At 40.3% G+C, this 16,021-nt stretch overlaps 1 protein-coding gene across 3 annotated transcripts; it reads left to right on the top strand.

Moving 5' to 3' along the window:
- The first annotated feature begins 270 nt into the window (after nt 1-270).
- LOC117548150 (interactor of HORMAD1 protein 1) lies at nt 271-16,006 on the top strand. 3 transcript variants are annotated; one of them, XM_034219194.1, is made up of 8 exons: nt 271-394; nt 11,462-11,527; nt 11,730-11,871; nt 12,395-12,531; nt 13,992-14,040; nt 14,138-14,222; nt 14,701-14,816; nt 14,920-16,006. In XM_034219194.1, the coding sequence occupies exons 2-8, from the start codon at nt 11,475-11,477 to the stop codon at nt 15,658-15,660; spliced, it is 1,323 nt and encodes a 440-aa protein (XP_034075085.1). In that variant the 5' UTR covers nt 271-394; nt 11,462-11,474; the 3' UTR covers nt 15,661-16,006. The 3 variants fall into 3 exon arrangements, with proteins under 3 accessions (XP_034075085.1, XP_034075084.1, XP_034075086.1); XM_034219193.1 differs by lacking the exon at nt 271-394 and adding an exon at nt 11,020-11,176; XM_034219195.1 differs by lacking the exon at nt 271-394 and adding an exon at nt 11,039-11,176 and having other exon boundaries at nt 11,733-11,871.
- The last annotated feature ends 15 nt before the right edge of the window (nt 16,007-16,021 follow it).

The following is a 16,021-nucleotide window of genomic DNA, read 5'->3' on the forward strand; positions in this document are numbered from 1 at the left end:
GTGAGGTGGGTTCTAGATGAAAGGTCAAGCAGTAGTCTGACCAGTTTATTTTGCGATGTTTGAAGTTTTATTTTTAGCGCCTTGGAGGTGCTATGGTACCATGACGTGCAAGCATAGTCATAGTACCCTTGAATGAGTGCTCCTGCCAGAGTTTTCAGGGTGTTTTTGTTTACCAGAGAGGAGATCCGGTATAGGAATCTAGTTCTTTGAGTCTGGTGCAGCCGACAGGAAGAGGAACTGCAGGGGTCCGTTCTTTGCGAGGAGCAGGAAGGAACCGGTCCGGTCCGATCTGCGGCGAGGTGAGGAGGAGCAGGAGGGATCCGATCCGGTCCGATTTGCTGCGAGGTGAGGAGGAGCAGGAGGAGGGATCAGATCCGGTCCGATCTGCGGCGAGGTGAGGCAGCAACTGTCAAGAGAAGAATAGCTGCCGTCTAGCAGGTAGTCGGCGTATTTATGGGGGAGTGGATTTGGCAACTGGCGAATGAGATCGCTGATTTTCACTGGGTGCCGGTGTGTCAATCAGCAGTGTCTGTGTCTTTGTTGTGACAGTTCGTTGAGGAGGTTAAACAAGCATGCAAATAAAAAGAGTTCATCGCTAAATAGCGCACAACATTAAAATCACAACACTATATGTAGGCCTAACATGCAACAATTATATAAAAGGTTTAACCATCCGTCCCACTGTCTAACATACTGACTTTATTCACTTTGTGACACACACACCAAATGTTCAGGAAATGGTTAATACAGCGAAAATCAAAGCTGACGATCTCTTGGTTTGATATGTTTTCTCCCCCAGACAACATGGACATAAGAACATTTTTTTCAAAGAAGAGGAAAGTAAGTCTTCAGCTGGTAGCAGTTAACCAGTTAACAGTGATGGCGGCGGCAAAAGCGTCTCACTTCTGGAGATGAGTTTCGTCTTTATTTCATGATAGAGAGATACAAATACTGAATAGTTTAGATGAGAAAAGGCATCGAAATGCCAGGTTACTAGTATTTATCATGTAAACAGGGAACATGAATAACACGATCTCTCTGTGCTCATGTAAACACCACGATGTCCATGTAGAGACGCAGTCAGTGTGTTTTACTGGAGCCTCAGTTCGATAAGAGATTATTTTCTGAGTTCTTTAACTTAGGTACTCTCTCTCAAAATGGTAATGTGCATTATGTTTTAATTATACTTCTTATCATTCAGAAGCTTTTTGTGTGTGTTTATGTTTTACTGAGTGCTTATAGGCAATTTCCATTCAGTTAACTGTTTATTTTCTGTGCACATTACATAGGTTAGCTAATATTCTACCTACTGCTTGGGGCTTTGAGTCTTCAAAATGTCCAATGTCACAGACTGGGACTTACTTTAGAGTCAGTTGTATTTACATTCAGTAGACTTGTTATGATTCAATGTGAAAGAGTATACTGCTCAATAAATAATGATCACTTCACCACCTCTCTTGACATCTAGGCGCTTGAGAGTGAGTCAGAGGCAGAATACAGGGACAGTGGAGAGAGGTCCGTTGCTGAGGTGAGTGATGAAAGGGAAATGACAGTTTAGAGTCAATTGTGATGTGGACTCTCATCCCAGAATGTTAAGGACATCAGAGGGGATATTGAACAAGGCAAGGCAAGGCAAGGCAAGTTTATTTATATAGCACCTTTCAACACAAGGCAATTCAAAGTGCTTTACAAAAAACGAAAGACATTAAGAAAATGGCATTTAAAATCAGTCATTAAAAAGAAAAGATAATAAAATAAACATTAAAAGAAAAAACACATGGATAAAAGTTACAGTGCAGTTTAAGATGTGAATAGTTCAATTAAAAGCAGCGGCAAAAAGAAAAGTCTTTAGTCTGGATTTAAAAGTAGTCAGAGTTGCAGCGGACCTGCAGTTTTCAGGGAGTTTGTTCCAGATATTTGGAGCATAATAACTGAACGCTGCTTCTCCATGTTTAGTTCTGACTCTGGGGACAGAAAGCTGACCAGTCCCTGAAGACCTGAGAGATCTGGATGGTTCATAATTTAGCAGGAGGTCAGAAATGTATTTTGGGCATAAACCATTCAAAGCTTTATAAACCAGCAGCAGTATTTTGAAATCTATTCTTTGACACACAGGAAGCCAGTGTAAAGACTTCAGAACAGGAGTGATGTGATCCACTTTCTTAGTGTTAGTGAGGACTCGAGCAGCGGCGTTCTGAATTAGCTGCAGCTTTCTAATAGATTTTTTAGTGAGACCTGTGAAGACACCATTGCAGTAGTCCAGTCTACTGAAGATAAAAGCATGGACAAGTTTTTCCAAATCCTGCTGTGACATTAGTCTTTTAATCCTAGATATGTTCTTTAGGTGATAGTAAGCTGATTTAGTAACTGTTTTAATGTGACTGTTGAAACTCAGGTCAGAGTCCATGACTACACCTAGATTTCTGGCTTTATCTGTTGTTTTGAACATTGCAGACTGAAGCTCAGCGCTAACTTTTATACGTTCTGCCTTGGCTCCAAAAACCATTACCTCAGTTTTATCTTTGTTTAATTGGAGAAAGTTCTGACACATCCAGTCATTGATTTGTTCAATGCACTTACTCAGTGTTTGAATTGGAGCATAGTCTCCTGGTGAAATTGTTACGTACATTTGTGTGTCATCCGCATAGCTATGGTAACTTATTTTGTTGTTTTTCATTATCTGAGCCAGTGGTATCATGTAGATGTTAAAGAGAAGAGGCCCCAAGATGGAGCCTTGAGGTACCCCACATGTCATATTTGTCAACTCAGATGTGTATTTACCTATAGAAACAAAGTTGTTTCTGTCCTTTAAGTAGGATTCAAACCAATTTAGAACTGTTTCCGAAAGTCCCACCCAGTTTTCTAGTCGGTCGAGTAATATGTTGTGGTCAACAGTGTAAAACGCAGCACTGAGATCTAATAATACTAACACTGAAGCTCTGCCACTGTCTGTGTTTAAGTGGATGTCATTGAAGACCTTTACAAGAGCAGTCTCAGTGCTGTGGTTTGGACGAAAGCCTGACTGTAACACATGAAAACAACTATTTAAATGCAAGAAATTACTCAACTGTTGAAAAACAACTTTTTCAATGATTTTACCTAGAAATGGCAGGTTTGATATGGGCCTGTAATTGTTCATTACTGAAGCATCTAGATTATTCTTTTTTAAGAGCGGTTTAATGACTGCAGTTTTCAGCGCCTGTGGAAAAATACCTGAGTGAAGAGATTTGTTTACTTTATGAAGTAGATCTGAGGCCATGCAACAAAAAACATCTTTGAAAAATCCTGTTGGAATAATATCAAGGCAGCAAGAGGAGGATTTCAGAAGTTGAATAATGTCCTCTAGGTTTTTATCATTAATCTGATGGAATTGTGTCATGGTGTTTGAATTGATATTAGGTGGACATAGGGACAACACATTTGCTGTACCTGATGCAGAGGCACTGACTGCTTGTCTGATTTTCTGAATTTTGTCAGTGAAAAAGGAGGCAAAATCATTGCATGCCCTGGTGGATATAAATTCAGAGGCTACTGACACTGGGGGGTTAGTTAGTCTGTCGACGGGAGCAAACAAGGCACGTGCATTGTTTTTGGTGATGATGTCAGAGAAGAAAGACTGTTGTGCGTTTTTCAATTCCAAATTATAAAGGCCAAGTCTCTCTTTATAGATTTCAAAGTGAACCTGGAGATTTGTTTTTCGCCACCTACGTTCAGCTTTTCGACACTCTCTTTTTTCTGCTCTCACGGTCATGGCCTTTCTCCATGGAGATATTTTCTTCCCAGTCACTTCCTTTACCTTAGTTGGAGCAATGGCATCTATAACATTTTTAATTTTTGAATTCAAATGATCTACTAGCTCATTTACTGAGATGTTAGCAGGGGCAAGTGTGGAAGAAAAATTCTGAGTAAACATTTCCCTAGTATTTTCAGTTAAATATCGCTTTGTGGTTACCTCTTTTTGAACATTTTTGTCAACAGAAATAGAGCTCTCAAAGAACACACAGGAATGATCAGAGAGTGCAACATCAGTCACCACAACCTTAGAGATATTCAGACCCTTTGAGATAATTAAGTCCAGAGTGTGCCCCTTATTGTGCGTGGGCTCCGTCACATGCTGAGTCAGTCCATAGCTATCAAGAACACAAAACAGTTATTTTGCCCCTCTGTCCTGGGGGTTGTCAACATGGATGTTAAAATCACCAACAATGACTAGACGATCAAAGTCAATACACACTATAGACAGCAGTTCAGTAAAGTCATCAAAAAAGCTTGCACAGTATTTGGGTGGTCTATAGATATTTAGGAACAGAGCTCGAGAGGAGCATTTCAGCTGAAGGGCCACATATTCAAAAGAAGCAAAGTTCCCATAAGATGTCTTCCTGCATTGAATGGAATCATTGAACAAAATAGCAACTCCACCTCCTCTCTTATGCATTATTTCCTGACTCATAAAACTAAAGTTGGGAGGGGTTGATTCGATAAGAACAGCTGCACTGTTATTTTGTTCAATCCAAGTTTCCGTTAAAAACATAAAATCAAGATTGTGCTCAGTGATAAAATCATTGATTAAAAATGTTTTTCCTGCCAGAGACCTGACATTTAATAAAGCTAGTTTAAGTTTGTTAGATACACTATCAGTAAGATTTTTTGTGACAAGCTGTGGCTGACATGGAATCACTGCTAAATTTGATAAACTCACACGAACGTTTGAGCACTTCCTGTTTCTAAGCTGAACAGGAAACATTTCAGTCAAGGGGCATCATATGACCAATATAGACAGAAGAGCAACATTTATTTGAACATTTAAGTCAATGATACCATTCCTATGTGAACTTAACATCTGTATGGAGTCAGATCAGTCTCAATATTAATAAATGCTCACAGAAGGATTCACAAATGTATTTTGTGATTTATATATAAATGACTCCCCACAACAATATCTCACAAATATGTATTGTTGTATATAAATGTACAAAAAATGGGCATTTAAACTGCTTTTTATTAATTCAAAGACGGCTCTGAATTAATAATCAAATATGTTTCATTTCTTTACTACTGGATGAAATTACAAAATGTACCCATCATTTTCCTCATGCTAGTATAGCCACATAAAAGTATCAAACCACCATCTACTATTTATTTTTTTCGTCATCATTAATGGACGTCTCTTTAAAATGACCGCTCAGAGAAGAGGAGTTCTCATTTCTCTAACCGCCTGCTGCTTCCCCTCCTCTCTCCTCGGTTCCCCTCCTCGGCTCCTCCGCTCGCATCTCCTATGGGCGGGACTAAGTATCGAGGATAGCAGTCGAGGATAGGAGTTGAGGAGGGGAGTTAGAGAAATGGCCGTGGTGCTTTTTACAGCACCACGGCTTCCACAGATGAAATGTTGTTATGTATTTATTTATTGTCAAAGCATTTAATGTATTCATTGCTATCGGCAGTGCTGGAATTGGGCCGGTACTCACCGGTACGCAGTACCGGCACTTCTGGTTCTGACCCATGGAGTACCGGCACTTCTTGCTCAGTACCGGCATGCTGGCGGTACTCCGGTACTCATGCACCGTGCCAGTACTCAACACTCTCCCGCCGTTCTTATTATACATCCATATATATATATATACAGCCGCCCGGTACTCAGTAGATGCGTCATGAGGTGCCGAACGGACATTCTCATCGCTCTAACCGCTGGAGTTTCACAGCGGCTGTCAGCTGTTTACTCCTGTCATTCAAACAGAACGTGCTGGAGAGGGGGCGGGGCTTATCTTCTCCATGTAAATACTGTGGTGGAAACGACTATGTCAAAATTAACCTATTTGACCGTGATTTAATAGTAATACACGTTTCAAAATAATAATAATAATAATGCCGAAGTAACAACATACGGAAAACTGTTAGTAAAACCATGTTTTAATGCTTTACAATTTACATACCTAGATGCACGTGTGTTGTGTTTATGCAGTGCAACTCCCACCCAGTGGGTGGCTATGTAGAGTGATAGAACAGAGCAGGCACGCCCCCGAGAGAAGGAAAGCAAGTCACGTCACAAATTAGCATTTCTAAAATGTTAGGGTGGATTAATAAAAGTGCAAAAAGACAGCGGTTGTCGCCGGAAGAAACTTCAAATACAGAGAATGCTGTGCCTGTGTTGGAAATTGTGTCTGATGGGGAGCTTTCTTTGGTTGATCCTCCTGCTCCAAGTTCTAGTGCATTAGCATTAGCTCCGCCGCCTCCTCCAGAGCCTCTAACGTTAGCTGCTGCTGGCGCAACTGCCACCACCAACACCGGGCAAAGCGATGCACCTGACTGCTGGACAACGGACAAGGTGCAATATTTTTGCAAGACCAATGCATGGCTCCTTCTTAAAGATAAGAAGCTAGGATGTCGGATATGCAGAGATGTCAAATCTTTGGGAATACACACTGGACAAGGACTGAAACTGTCAACTGAATGGGGTGAGTGTGCAGTGTCTCATTTCGGTGTTGACAAGGGCAAACAACAAGCTAGCCTGAGAAAAAAAATCAAAGAACATAAAGAATCACAAGCCCATGTAAAAGCTGCTGACATCCTTACATCTGCTTCATGTGAAACTATTCAACATCAAGTGCAGTCTATGCATACATCTGAATTAGACACCACTATCAGAGTTTTTCGAACGGCATATAAAATTGGCAAACATAGCCGGCCATTCACAGACATGCCAATTGATTTGAATGTACAGAAACTGAATGGGCTGAACGTGGGCAGGGTTTTGCACTCCAATAAAACCTGTGGCGAAATCATCGACCACATAGCTCATGAGCTGAAGAAAAAAATGGCAAAAGACATTACAGAAAACCAAAGAAAACTCTGTGTTTTGGTCGATGAATCTACCACTATTAGTGGTAAAACGGTGCTTGTTGTGTGTCTACGCTCAGCATTAGCTGATGCTGAGCCCGAAACGTTTTTTTGGAAGCTGATCGAGTTGGATGGAACAACGGCTGATGACATCACAAAGGCGTTAATGGAGTGTCTTGGAAGAGATTTTAACGAGGACTTTTTAGGTCAGTGTTTCGTTTCTTTTGCATGTGATGGGGCTTCAGTCATGCTAGGGAAGAGAACAGGCGTTGCTACCCAGTTGTGTAGTAAATTCCCAAGCCTGTTTGTGTGGCACTGCTCCAATCATCGTCTAGAGCTGGCAGTTGGGGATGTGGTCAAGGAGGTCTCAGGGCTCAATCATTTCCAGATCTTTTTTGACAAACTCTATTCCTTGTTCCATGCCTCCCCCAAAAATCAGAGGCAGTTAGCGCAGTGTGCGCAAGCAGTCGAGACAGCGTCTCCTGGTGATAGGGCGTGTTTTGTCCATCCGCTGGGTGGCTTCAAGTGAAAGGAGCGTCAGAGCAGTCTGGGAAAACTACCGAGTGCTTCATGATCACTTCACAAATGCTGCAAACGACACGAGCAGGGATTCCAGAGACAGAGCAAAGTACAAGGGCCTGGATGATGTGCTCACATCTGCAACGTTTGTCAGCAATCTGGGACTGATGTACGATGCGCTCACAGAGCTCAGCGACCTCTCTCGGCAACTCCAAAAAAGAGAGATGACACTGCCTACAGCAGATAGGCTCTTAACTCGATAAATACGAGTTTTTGAATCCATGGTCACCATGCCTGGCCCACACATGACTACAGTTCATACAGCTCTAGCTGAGAAGTCCTTCAAGGGTGTTGCCCTGCGTGAGAATGGCAGGCTTGTACAGATTCATGCAGGTCAGTTTTTCCGCAGTATGGTAGAGAATCGGAGACACAGAATGACTTCCACAACCTCCTCTCATGTCAGCACAAGAGAAATCCCATTACATGGCCGGGAGGCCCGGGACAATCAGCTAATCCAGGACATGAAAGTTATCCATCCTGGAAGTTGGCCTGAAGAGGAGTTAGACGTACAGTATGGGGACGTAGAGGTGCTACGTTTGTGCGAAGTGCTGAAAGTGGACAGAAGAGAGACTGTTCAGGGCTTTCGCGAATACAAGGAAACCAGGGCATCCCGTACACCTGCTGCCATGGAGCCTCTACTGAAAGCAGTCCGAACCATCGCTGTCTCCACTAGTGAGTGTGAGCGGGCATTCAGCTGCATGAACGATATCCTTACTGCAAAAAGGAATGCTCTCTCTGTCAGCCGACTGTCCAGCCTGGTTTTCATTAAATGTAATGGACCATCACTAGGACAGTTCAATCCGGAACAGTATGTGAGGTCCTGGCTGGCAAAGGGAAGGAGAAGTGCTGATGAAAGAGCCTGTCCAGCTCCAGCCCCTGATACTGATGTCCCCAAGGCCTTCTGGAGCCTTTTCTAACAATGTGAAGTATATTGCAAAGCAGCTCACCCAGTGAGAAAACTTTTGGCATAATGTGCCGATTTGTACAGATCCTGGAGATAGAAGGACTTCAGACCAACCAGGGAGTTATCTGATCAGCTTGGTGTTCAATGTAACTCTTTACCATGGCTCAGACTTTGTTACTTGCAGTTACAGTTTCTCATTTTAGATTGTGCAAATTTTGCATTTGTTTTTACATGTTCTTTGTTCATGCTCTTTATCATTTTTCTGAGTTGGAAAGTTAGATTGCATCATAGTTTACTTTATACATATTTGTATTCTTCAGTGGTGAAGTATATTGCAAAGCAGCTCAGCCATGTGAGAAGACTTTTGGCACTTTTTCGTTTTTCGTTTTCTGAGTTGGAAAGTTAGATTGCATTCAAAATGTACAGAAATACTTAATTTTGTTAAAGCTTTTTATAAAAAATGCTTCTGACCAGAGCTTTGTTTCCTTGTCATTAATGTTGAACACCACCAGAGGGGCTCTCACCTGAAAGGTCTCTGCTTCATGTGTCTTCAGCAGAAGATCTAGACTTTGATTGCTATATTTTCAGTTAATATTGACCTTACTGAGCTTTAGCCATATCCGCTGCCTATCATAAAAAATGTTAAGTACAGTGAACCTTTCTAAAATATACAGTAGTAAAGAGACAAACCCACCAGCATTATAGTAGCCAAATTCTTGTTTGTGGGCTGTATATATAAAATTGACTTGAAAAAGTTGCTGATTTTAGAGTACTGGCACCTTTTTCATTCCAATTCAAGCACTGGCTATCGGGATGTTAAGAGCATTCCATGGAATATAACAAAAAGTGTTTTATCTGGACTGGATTATCCCAGAGAGTCTAAAGATTCTTTATAACCCAGTTTGAGATTTGTGAAACCTTAATTCTATTTGTGAAAATACAAAAAAGGGAGATTTCAGTGCTTTTTTCGCATCCTGACCACATTAGACCAGGTCCTGATCTAAAACCAAACCACTATACCTAACTCATCAAATCTGGACTGGATTATCCCAGAGGGTCTAAAGATTCTTTATAACACAGTTTCAGATTTGTGAAACCTTTATTCTATTTGTGAAAATACAAATAAGGGAGATTTCAGTGCTTTTTTTTATATGTAGACCACATTAGACCAGGTCCTGATCTGAAACCACTAGACCTAGACTCGTCAAATCTGGACTGGATTATCCCACAGAGTCTAAAGATTCTTTATAACACAGTTTCAGATTTGTGAAACCTTAATTGTGAAAATACAAAAAGGGAGATTTTGCTGCTTTTATTTTATCTAGACCATATTAGACCAGGTCCTGATCTAAAACCACTATACCTACACTATTCAAATCTGGACTGGATTATCCCAGAGAGTCTAAAGATTCTTTATAACCCAGTTTGAGATTTGTGAAACCTTTATTCTATTTGTGAAAATACAAAAATGGGAGATTTCAGTGCTTTTTTCGCATCCTGACCACATTAGACCAGGTCCTGATCTGAAACCACTAGACCTAGACTCGTCAAATCTGGACTGGATTATCCCACAGAGTCTAAAGATTCTTTATAACACAGTTTCAGATTTGTGAAACCTTAATTGTGAAAATACAAAAAGGGAGATTTTGCTGCTTTTATTTTATCTAGACCATATTAGACCAGGTCCTGATCTAAAACCACTATACCTACACTATTCAAATCTGGACTGGATTATCCCAGAGAGTCTAAAGATTCTTTATAACCCAGTTTGAGATTTGTGAAACCTTTATTCTATTTGTGAAAATACAAAATGGGAGATTTCAGTGCTTTTTTCGCATCCTGATCACATTAGACCAGGTCCTGATCTGAAACCACTAGACCTAGACTCATCAAATCTGGACTGGATTATCCCACAGAGTCTAAAGATTCTTTATAACCCAGTTTCAGATTTGTGAAACCTTTATTCTATTTGTGAAAATACAAACACAGGTGGAAGGCTGAGGTTGCTGCAGCAGGCCAGGATCAGAATCAGAGAGTGAACCTCCCAGCTGGGCAAGCCTTTATGCCTTCTTGTATTTTCACAAATAGAATAAAGGTTTCACAAATCTCAAACTGTGTTATAAATAATCTTTAGAGTCTCTGGGATAATCCAGTCCAGATTTGATGAGTCTAGGTCTAGTGGTTTGGTTTTAGATCAGGACCTGGTCTAATGTGGTCAAGATGCGAAAAAAGCACTGAAATCTCCCTTTTTTGTATTTTCACAAATAGAATTAAGGTTTCACAAATCTCAAACTGGGTTATAAAGAATCTTTAGACTCTCTGGGATAATCCAGTCCAGATAAAACACTTTTTGTTATATTCCATGGAATGCTCTTAACATCCCGATAGCAATGAATACATTAAATGCTTTGACAATAAATAAATACATAACAACATTTCATCTGTGGAAGCCGTGGTGCTGTAAAAAGCACGACCAATCATCTGAGCCGGTCCGGCTAAAATAACTGGATGGCCTACGTGCCTGTCAGCCTTCCATCTCGTGAACAAACGTATCTCGTGCCCTCATTGGTCATGGCCCTTTCTCATTTATCTAACTCCCCTCCTCAACTCCTATCCTCGACTCCTATCCTCGATACTTAGTCCCGCCCACAGGAGATGCGAGCGGAGGAGCCGAGGAGGGGAACCGAGGAGAGAGGAGGGGAAGCAGCAGGCGGTTAGAGAAATGAGAACTCCTCTCCTCTGAGCGGTCATTTTAAAGAGACGTCAGCGTCGTCTCTGGAAGGTCGTATGGCGGGAGTTTTAAATACTCGCGATTTTACAACGGCCGGTCTAATCATCTCTTCTTCATCGCGGCGAACTGTGAGTCATTTTAATATATTTATCCCCAAAACCATTGCACTCTACTGAATAAGATGACTAGCATGCAGTACATATATGCTTGAGTGTTATAGCTAAACAGTTAACAGTAACTTAAGTTTAAATGTCCTCCACTTCAGTCGAAGTTAGCTAGTGAAGCGCTTTCTAGTTAAGCGTGTATGCTAACTGGAGTGAACAGGCTAACTAATACACTTCTGTCAGCACCTGCTGCTCCTAGAAAGACATGGCTAGCTAAAATGGCTACTAACTTTCTCTCTTTACAAACAGGTAATCAAACGCAATGAATCACATCAGAAACATAAAGGAGAAGCTGAGCATACCAACTGGAAGCAGGTAGTTAAAGTAGCTATTTAAGAATGGTTTCCAACTATTGTTTCTTTATCTGTGCACAGCTGTGATCAATCGTTTTTAAGCTGACTAACAGTGTAATAATAACACTTAGTCATTAAGCCCTACGTTTGAATAGCAATATGTATAAGTCTGTCTGTGTTTACCTTATTTCTACAAACACATATTTATTTTTACAAAACATCAGCAGAAATGTGTCTACCAGCGGCTACTCCAGCTTCACAGACTCGCAGCTTTTCTTCGGGTCTCAGTTTTGGCCTGAAAATTCTCAAAGCATGTCTCAAGAAATGAGTTTGTCATCCAGGAACTCCCAACAAAGTTCACAGGAGGTGAGTTTTATCATCTTACAAGTGGTTGTTGGTGAAGCAGTGATATATTTGAGGCCCAAAATGAATGGACAAATCCATCTGGTTTAGTGGCATTATTACTTATGCAGGTTACACTCAGTTTACTATTAATTATAAGTGAGTTAAGTAATGGGTCTGATGGAGAAGTTTGCACGTGTGTTGTTCTGTGAAAAAGAGTTTAAAAAAAAGATGTGAATCTAATTTCATTAGAAAGATCCAGGCACCTTCATTCAAATCGGCAGTATGTTATACTGCATCTTTGCTTTATTGTTTGTTAGTAACAAGCACATTTGTTCTTATATTGCAAAATGAATGACATTGAGGCATTTAATTACAGTTTAATGGACCACCATAAGTGAAGTGAGGCAACCTGTTTCTTTGAATTAAATCTTTTATTTGTTATCATACCTTCATATGGATGTATTTATTGTTACTGAAATGATGTGAAAATCACTTCTGCCTTGTGTATCTATAAACCTCATATTGTTTTACTTTTTTTTTTTAGGGAAGTGACCCCAAGTTTATAAGCAGTTATCACACCAAACCTTTCTTGTTTGGAGAATTAAAGGACAAGAGCAAAGCTTTTGGGATACTCGATAAGTTTGAAGAGGACAAGAAAAGGGCAAAAGAACAAACTGACCGGTCCGTAGCTACATGCAACACACTTTTTATTTATACTTTTAATTGAACTATTCATATCTTAGACTGCACTGTAACTTTTATCCATGTACTTTTTCTTTGAATGTTTAATTGAACTATTCAATGGGCCGGGACTCGATTAAAAAAATTAATCTAATTAATTAGAGGCTTTGTAATTAATTAATCGAAATTAATCGCATTTTTAATCACATATAAATATTTGACCTGAGAACAGTGAGAAGCAATTTTTTTCACATGGATTTTAGTATAACATTAGGCGCATTCACACCGCAGTACTTTTCCCACAAAGGTTCATGAGAATTTAGTTCATGAGAACTCTTTGAACCTGGGGGTGGATTAGGCAAATGAAGCCGCTGACGTCACTTCTTCTTCTTCTTCTGCTTTGGGTTTACTGGCAGGCCGCAAACCACTTCACGGCGTATACTGCCGCCCAAAGTCCCCGGCCGGAAGTCCCCGGAGTTGGGGACTGGCTTCAGTAGAAGCTGCTGGGAGTCCCAGCAGCCTTCCGAGTAAATCGCCAGAACGCCGACACCTCCTCATCTCCACCGCTCCCATGTTTTATTTTGTGTTGCCATAAGTTAGTCTCTCTGCGTTTCTGCGCTGGGCTAATGCTAATAATGCTAATGCTAATACGAGGATAATAAAATGGCGGCTTCACAAAACTTTTTGGGAGTTTTACGGGGCGTGGTTTGCAATCCTCCAAGCCAATCAGAAATATAGCTCTTTTCTCACAAGAGAGCCGTACGAAAGTCCCTGCTCTCTAGCAGCTCTCTAGCAGGGACTTTCGTGGGGGTAAAAAGGTTCTCATGAACTAATTTTAGTACCGGCTCTTTTTGGTGTGAACGCGATAAAATAGGCTAACGTCCACGCTAGCTGCTATATGTGTTGCAGTGAGGTGATACTTGAGGCTTGATATGCGAATTCCTTTTTGCATAATTTGCACACAACCGTGCTCTTATCGACGCTTCCATCCGTCCGTTTTTTAAAACAACATTTCCCACTGTTGTTCACTGTGGTTTGTTGTTGTCTGAAGTCATGAACGTTAGTTGGTGCTCCAGTATAATCGGTACGCCTGAAACTCATCCAGTGAGAAACGTTCCGCGGTGCAAAAATAAGTGCGATTAAAATGCGTTAATTTTTGTGTAATTAATTAATCTTAATTAACGCGTTAAAGTCCCGGCCCTACTATTCATATCTTAGATTGCACTGTAACTTTTATCCATGTATTTTTTCTTTTAATGTTTATTTTATTAGCTTTTCTTTTTAATGACTGATTTTAAATGCCATTTTCTGAATGTCTTTCATTTTTTGTAAAGCACTTTGAATTGCCTTGTGTTGAAAAGTGCTATATAAATAAACTTGCCTTGCGGGATATTTTTTATTTTTTTAAGTTGGCCTAATAACTTCTGACATCTTCAAATCTATCCTTTTTGTTTTAACAGTGATATTTTAGCCAAAGAATGTAATCACTTTCGAGAAACCCTCAACAATGTAAGTGTTCATATACATCCATGCTGTCACCTTTTTGGATTTGAAAGCTTCTCTACTGTAGATGTAACATGTTCAACTATGCTGCCATGCTTTTCAGATCCAACAACTGGTCGCTGGCACTGAGAAAAATACTTGTGCGAGCGAAACGGTCCTTCAAAAATTTGACAGTTTTTCGTCAACAAGTACGTTTTCTTATTTATTGATACTTTTAAATGAAATTTGAGTTCTAATTAGGGCTGCTCGATTATGGCAAAAATCATAATCTCGATTATTTGGGTCAATAATTGATATCACGATTATTAAAAACGATTATCCATTTACTTTGAAAACATCCATTTATTGCAAAAAACAGTTGATTACCCTTAACTTTAAGTATAATTCCAATTTTAAAAAAGAAATAAGTTTTATTTCGATTATGTTGTTTTCATAATCGTTGCAAGCCAAAATCGTAATTGCGATTAAAATACGATTAATTGAGCAGCCCTAGTTCTAATAATATTTGCCAGTAGATGGTGCTCTTTGCCAAATGAATACACATGGGTAAACCATAATCTTCTAATTTTGGAAAATTACTATATGGTTCTATTATCTTCTATACATTTGTATTGTATTGAAATACGTTTTATACATGCATATATCTTTTATTCCCATTTATCACAGTGCAAACTAATATCAACAGTCTTCAGATTGACATTTCCCAGCAGTTTGAGGCTTTACTGACTAAAGTGAACTCCCAGAAAGAGCTGATGGCTGAACTCGAAGACAAGATGCAAAAGGTGAACAATATTGAAACTTTTAATCAAGATTGCTGCATATTAATTGAGGTGAAAGTGTATTTGGTTGGCTTCCAGTTGTATAAATGTACATTTGACCATTTAGACTGGGGACACCACGGTGGCATTTGGTTCAAACCTGCAAGGCTTAAAGGATGATCTGGGTTGTCTGAGAGAGGTTCAGGAGAGAGAGCGAAACATGCTGGAAGAGGCTCTGAAGCTGCTCAGCACCTTAGTCTCAGAGCACTCAGCCAAAGCCAGCTCTGAGAGGGTGACGGACAGTGCCAACCAGACATCACCAGAGCTCGAACAGTCTTTCTCCAACATCCTACAGGAGAACAAGCTTGAAGGCACACAGCTAATATGCAAGTCATACAACCGTGAGTGTAATCAGGTTCAAGTTCCCCCTCAGGGTCCCATCATAGGAAAGAGGAAAGTCCCTCAGAGAGGCCAGAGGAGGTGCAGAAAGAGGCCGCTTGTGCTCTCACAGAGGAGTAAGGGCACTGTCACAAATGAAAACAGTCAACTACTCATGAACTGCGACAAAGGACAACATGTTACTACACCTCGATGTGAGCGTCGTGATCCGAACATGGTACCAAGACGGGACCATCTCGTTGTAGAACGTCGAATACTGCCAACCAGGAAGGTGAGATCAATAGCTAAAGGGTGTTACATCACCCCACTCAGCTGCTGGTCTCAGGACAGCGACAGCTCCGTGTGCATTGAAGGAATCGAACCCATCTTGGCGAAACCCTCGGCTGAGTCCAAAGCGGTGACCCCAGTGAGACCCGAAGGCCTCTGGCAGCTGTTTGATATAGATGGGAGTTCTGATTTAGGCTATTAGAGGAGGAGTAAAAGAGTATGAAGTGTACCTTTTTTGTTATTTTCATAGTAAAAGCCTGAAATGTGTGTTGTTCTAATTATCCTTACTCTGGACCTATTATACTAGTTTTACAGTTTCTCAGTTTGTAGACAAATTAACACATTGATAAATGTTTAATGTTCAAAAAGCTTTAGAGGGATGTAAAAAGGTACTAATAAATAAGTTAAGAAATGACTAACCTACAAATACACCTTTTAAACTTATTTCTGCTGAGATACAATATGTATTTGATTAATAACTAATGTGTTCTGTACTTACACTTCTGAGTACACAATGTATAAATAAACAAACAACTGTATTCAAATAACCAAACGTTTTCCAT

Source organism: Gymnodraco acuticeps, unplaced genomic scaffold (assembly GCF_902827175.1).
Source record: "Gymnodraco acuticeps unplaced genomic scaffold, fGymAcu1.1, whole genome shotgun sequence".
In the NCBI taxonomy this organism is placed as follows: Eukaryota; Metazoa; Chordata; class Actinopteri; order Perciformes; family Bathydraconidae; genus Gymnodraco; species Gymnodraco acuticeps.